Source organism: Arachis duranensis, chromosome 9, assembly GCF_000817695.3.
Source record: "Arachis duranensis cultivar V14167 chromosome 9, aradu.V14167.gnm2.J7QH, whole genome shotgun sequence".
Taxonomy (NCBI): domain Eukaryota; kingdom Viridiplantae; phylum Streptophyta; class Magnoliopsida; order Fabales; family Fabaceae; genus Arachis; species Arachis duranensis.
The window spans coordinates 18,248,207-18,254,608 of record NC_029780.3 but is presented as its reverse complement, the minus strand read 5'-3'; the positions used below and the strand labels follow the sequence as shown (position 1 = coordinate 18,254,608).

The following is a 6,402-nucleotide window of genomic DNA, read 5'->3' as shown; positions in this document are numbered from 1 at the left end:
CATTTGTTACGCCAAAGTGCAAGCTGGTGGAAGTGCAGATCTTAGAGTAGTAACCAGGTTGCCACTTACCATGATGCAGGCAAAATTGCCGTTATAACGGCATAGTTCTGTTGCATTCTAGTTACTACTTGACTTTGACTACTTGTTACTACTGGTACTAATAATGTAACCCCATGAACCAAAATTATAACGGTAGTGAGTGAAAGACGTGAATAACCCTATGTGGCTTTGTTCCTAAATTTGGATGGGTCCGCGTTTCCATAAAATCGGTGAAAGGCCTCTCAAATTGTGGAGTTAACGGTGACACAGAAGCAGCTCCCATTTCTCTCTTCTTTGCAAAGAGAAGAGATCTGCGTTCTCCTCTCCCTTCGCAAATTTTCTTCAAGGCAAGCCTCCTCTCTCTCTCTCTCTCTCTCTCTCTCTCTGCACATCATAGATCTGTTCTCCATTTCAATTTCCGATTTCGTAATTCCTCTATTCTGGATCCTGTTTCTCGATTAGTGTGATCTTAATTTGAAATTCAAGATTCGATTCGTGTGCTTTCTCGATCCGCTTAGATAACGCGATTTGAATCAATTTTGGAATTGCATTCGTCAATTGCTTATGGTGTTATGATGATCCATTTCATCTGCGTATTTCATTTTTTTTAACATAAAAAAAAAAAATCAAATTTGGATGGGATGTGTTCATGATGTGATGACGGTTTCTGTTTTTTTGGGTTCAGAGTAGTTAAAAATGGGGCTGACTTTCACGAAGCTGTTCAGCCGGCTCTTCGCCAAGAAAGAGATGCGTATTCTCATGGTTGGACTTGACGCTGCTGGTAAGACCACCATTCTCTACAAGCTCAAGCTTGGAGAGATCGTCACCACCATTCCCACCATTGGTATGTTTCTCCCTTTCTTCCGTTATCTGTAAATCTGTTACTTATTTATATGGATCCATAGAATGCAGACAATTTAATTCAAATTGAACGAGCAACAATAACAACTGAACCTTGTCACGGTTTAGTGGAACGCCAAAAGTACCCTATCATATCTATGTTTGAATTATTTATGTTTAATTGAATTTGAATCAGCCAAATGACGTTAATTTGTTCCTTTTCTTTTTCATTATTAACTAGATCAAATGATTTGAGAACAATTTCTTATTTTTGACTTTGCAACACCTTTTTCCTTCTCAATCCTAACATGTATATTCTTTTTTCCTTTAGTTTAGTTGTTTCACTTTCACCATCTAAGCAAGCAGCTAAATCTTTATTTTGATTGTTGTTGTTTGGTTTTAGATCTACAATATGATTCAATTTTATATTAATGGCAAAGGAAAAAGTATATTATATAGGTAGTTCTTTATTATGTCCAATGAGATTGTCATATTGCCAATTTTTTTCTGATTCTAAGATATATATTGCTTAATCAATATCATTGTAGATATGATGATTATCCCATTCTTTGGGTGATTTATTATTTGTTTATTCGTTGCAGGGTTCAATGTGGAAACTGTGGAATACAAGAACATCAGCTTCACTGTCTGGGATGTTGGAGGCCAAGACAAGGTATTTTTCTTGCATTTTCTTGCATGCTTTTTAATGGCTTTTATAACATAGATTCTGCTTGAGCTACTATGCATGTGATGCTGTTTGCCTTTGTTTTGGATCAGTAAATTCAAGACACTATTTTCACTCGTCTAGTTACTATTGTTAACTATTCAATCACACATTTTAAGCTTGACTTTGGATATAATGTCTTAAGTGTTTGTGTCCTTTGGCACAATCTACCTTACTTTTGAGCTGTTGTTATGTTAGAATTTAGATGTGTTTGAATGATTTTAACGAAATACTTCTATCAATACTGTAGTAACAATTGATATGTTTTCCCCTTCAGATCCGTCCATTGTGGAGACATTACTTCCAAAACACACAAGGGCTTATTTTTGTGGTTGACAGCAATGACAGGGACCGTGTTGTTGAAGCAAGAGATGAGCTACATAGGATGTTGAATGAGGTAATGAGACTGATCCTTAATTGACTGGACACGAGCATGGTTTTAAGTTGAGATCCACATCTGCAATTGTGACCCTATCAACTACATTTCTTTTCTCCATTTTTTTTATCATGGCATGGTTGTAATTGAGAGTTTGCGACTGCAGAACTAGTTTTCTGCTTACATAGATTACTTGATTTGCCAGCTTATTTAGTTATTTCAGAATTCTGATACATTTCTGGATGCTTGTAATCTTTCCTTGGCAGGATGAGTTGAGGGATGCGGTGCTTCTAGTTTTTGCTAACAAACAAGATCTTCCAAATGCTATGAATGCTGCTGAGATAACTGATAAGCTTGGTCTTCATTCTCTCCGTCAGCGTCATTGGTAAGATCTAAAGTTATTGCTCTCAACATTCTGCTCCTCCCGGTTCTGGTTTTCACCACTAGTTATCACCATACATGCTCTAAACATGCAGGTATATCCAGAGCACATGTGCTACCTCTGGTGAAGGGCTTTACGAAGGACTTGACTGGCTCTCCAACAATATTGCAAACAAGGTTAATACACAATGTTTTTTTTTTTTCTTTTTTAAATACTGGATATGTGTATATCATTGAATTTTTAACTTATGCTTGTCCTCTGTGATTGCAGGCATAGAGTTCTACCAGTTATCATGAAGGACTCCAGTCAGTGGTTACGGTCTCGCATATCTGATTTTCTTGCCGTTCCTTTAGATTTTCATTGTTCGAGCATGTATTATTTTGTTTTGATAAAAGAACATCATTCGGTTACATAGCCCGAAGAATAATTTGACATTTTTTCCCTGTATAACCAAATATATAGAATTGTTACCCATTCATTTATGAAGCCAACTTAATCGTTGAAAGTGTCGTATTTGTTTTTTGAGGCATTCTTTCATCATGGATAAAAAAAATTTGTGCTCTATGGAGAAAGGGAGAGAGAAAACAATAGATAGATATGGTGAAAGGTGAAAGCGATTAGGTCTTTTTAAAGTTTTAAAAGAAAATGACTATCGGATAAATAAGAGATTTTTGAAGTATGATTCTTTCTTAAACCCGGAGGAAATTGTACCCTGATCTTTATATAGATGAAATTTCAACGTCACTTGGCCACTTCCAAGCAAAATTTGATTTTACTAGTAGGCAAACTGTTTTATAGAGCTTAGAGTTTCATTGACGGAGCTGTCAAAATTTCTTTCCCAAGCAATCTGTTATTTTTTCTTTTTGTCACCATTTCTACTTCTTAAGGACAATAAATATTAGGCTGATTTTTTTGGATATTGTATTGATATTGGAATCGGGGCGTGTTTTTCACCAGTCTGGTGTTAATTGTTTTTGGAAATGTATGGATTCAAATTGGATGGTGTGAATGATATAATAAAAATTGGATCGTCTAACTTCTTTGGTACGAGAATTTGATTTTTGTGGGGAAAATTTTGTTGGGCCCGATTAGAGCGTGGCTAATTTTTTTAAACTCGAAGCCCAACTCGGAGGATTCAAATTGTGGATTTCAGAATTTTTTAAATTGGAAATCCAAAAAGTTGGATCCGAATAGAATAAAAAAAAATTGGAGTGTATGTGTATCCGATTTGTATATATATATATACCGTCTTCACCAATTGCTCATCACTCTTCGTCTTCATCACTTTTTCTCATCTAGCTATTCTGCTACTGTAAATGAGTGAAAGTGAGTAATAGTGAGTAAAGAAGTTTAAAACGGATGATAGTTATTTTAAGAGTATATTATTATGGTTAAAGTTTTTATAGACATATGAGAGAGTGAGATTATATGTAAAAATCTGTTTGATGTTGTTCATTTTACACTATCTTTTGAAGATTTAAAGGATGTGATCAGTGAAAAATAGATCTTCAAATATTAAAAAGAGTGTTATATATTTTGTAAAGACATCTTGTATCAATATTTGGTGGGTTTCTTCAGTTTCAAATGAAGTATGTCACTGTTGAAGTGAGCATGCAGGAAATGTTTTCAATTTATTTTCAAATTCGATCATAGGTGTTGTTGATTGAGATATATATTGAGTTTGGACAATCTCAAGACAACCGGAATATCAAATAGGAAGATTACAGTAATAGTAAAGAGGAGTTTGAGAGCAACTATAAGATTGTTGATTCAAATAAAGACAATAATCAATTTGATGGGAATATAGAAGCAGACATGGTGGTAGTGATAAATGCACTAAAAAATCAGCATTTATTTGAGGAGTCATCTTTTATGCGCATGTTGGATCTGGATGTCATGTATGCACTGAAATTTTTTAAATATCTGAATGCGGATATGTAATTTGGATATTTGTATGGTAGATTAATATTGTAGATTTAATTAAGTTTGTAGATTAATAATATGATTTGTAGAACATAAGATTATTATTATAATAAATATATAGTTGTAATATTTTTTTTTATTTATTCGTTATTTGTAATTATAATTAATTTTATAATTATAATAAATTTTATTTATTCATTCGTTATTTATTCATTATTCGTAATTATAATTAATTTTAGAAGTATTTAAATAAATTAAAAACACAACTTATGTATTTATATATTAAAATTGTTGTGCTTGTTGATTTTATTTGGTGGTGGTGTTATATCAGAGGCTCGCTTCTGTGTGGCAGATGATAAATTTGTTATTGGGATGAAGTTTAGTATTAGGAAGGTTGTGATTATGGCGATCAAGAATTATATCATCCGTAGAAGTGTTGATTATTGGGTGTATGAGTTGGAACCAATGACACTCTATGTGAAATGTACGCAATATGACACAAGTTGTAATTGACTAATTAGAATTAGCATGATCTGTAAGAAGTATTATTTGGTGATAAAAAGGTACAATGCTCTAATAGAGAGACACTGAATATTATCGGATATATTGTCGGATTTAGTATCGAATTTTAGCGACAGATTTAGCACCAGTTTTACTAACGATTTCGAGTGAAAAATTTGTCACTCAAAAATATTAATGTTGGATTAGAAATTCTATCATTAAATCTGATGGTAAGGTGTGACGCAAAATTTTATCAACATGAATTAGACATGTATCCATTTAAATTTTTGTTATTATTAATTTGATGATTTTATGAATTTCTTTTTAATAAGTATGTAATTTTTATTGACAGAACGTATATGAACATAATAATGAGATCAATAATCTCAATTATTTTTATGTTATTTACAAAAAATAAATTAGCAATAACACATTTACGAGATTTTTTTAGAAATGAAAGGTTTTGTTTTTTCTTTTTTTAAACAGAAAGCTCAATATAGCTAGAGGAAACAACGAGAATACAGAAAAAAACATAACAAAATTAAAATATTCAATTAATAATTTTTTTTTAGAATTGTCATCAACTGATATACGGTTAACATCATTCTACTTTTGATAACTCTTAAGCGAACTGTTGATATCTTTCACGACACTTGTTCTTTGTTTTTGAAAATTATTTCATTCTTTTCCAACAAAACCTTTCAAATAAATATAAAAAGATCAATCAACTACTTCTTTCACACGTCTTTTTTTATAGGTATTATCTATCAAAGACAATCAACCAAAAATACTATACCTACCAAGTAAATTCACAATAAAAAAATAAATAATAATTATTGTCAACTTTTATTTACATAATATACAAGTATTATCATTATCATCAATAACATTTAATCTACACATTTTTTTTTAATACTAACCAAAATAAATCAAGCAAATAATTCAATTTTAATGATACCAAACTTTTTTAAATAACACTAATAAAACTGTAACTTGTTAATTGTGAAATTTTACAGAAATATTTCTACCTACAACCTGAATAAAAGAATTAATAAAATAAATATTTATTTTATTAAATTTTTACATAACTCAATTTTGTTTGGTTTAATTACTCTGTTGGTCCCTATAGTTTTGTAAAATTTTTAATTAGGTCCTGTACTTTTTTTCCTTTTAATTGAGTCCTTGAATTAATTTTTTTTTAAATTGGATTCCTACACTCTTCTTTCCTTTTATTTGGGTCTCTGCACCAATTTTTTTTTATTTTTAGTTTGATCTCTATAAAATTAAGTCAATTAATGCCAAGAGGACCTAATTGAAAAAAAAAATTGGTGCAGAGATTTAATTAAAAAAAATATAGAGACCAAATTGAAAATTACGTAAAACTATAAGACTAACAAAATACTTAAACCATTCTTTTTACAGTTATTAATTTGATTGACAGTAAAATTCATGGAGATGGTGGTTGGTGCTGCAATGTGACTGACAGCGCCACAGAGATAGGGCAAAGAGGATGGTCATTAGTTGTTGGTGGATTGAAAATGGTTTACTCTTCCACATCATTAAAATATATTGAGAGGCTGAACTTTTAAAAAATAACCAGGATCAATTTTCCTTCTC

The 6,402-nt window shown here is 31.4% G+C and overlaps 1 protein-coding gene across 1 annotated transcript; it reads left to right on the top strand.

Moving 5' to 3' along the window:
• The first annotated feature begins 218 nt into the window (after window positions 1–218).
• Window positions 219–2,866, top strand: LOC107464960 (ADP-ribosylation factor 2). Its single transcript, XM_016083921.3, has 7 exons — window positions 219–386; window positions 725–883; window positions 1,482–1,552; window positions 1,881–2,000; window positions 2,246–2,364; window positions 2,456–2,537; window positions 2,632–2,866. The coding sequence occupies exons 2-7, from the start codon at window positions 736–738 to the stop codon at window positions 2,635–2,637; spliced, it is 546 nt and encodes a 181-aa protein (XP_015939407.1). The 5' UTR covers window positions 219–386; window positions 725–735; the 3' UTR covers window positions 2,638–2,866.
• Window positions 2,867–6,402: the final 3,536 nt, after the last annotated feature.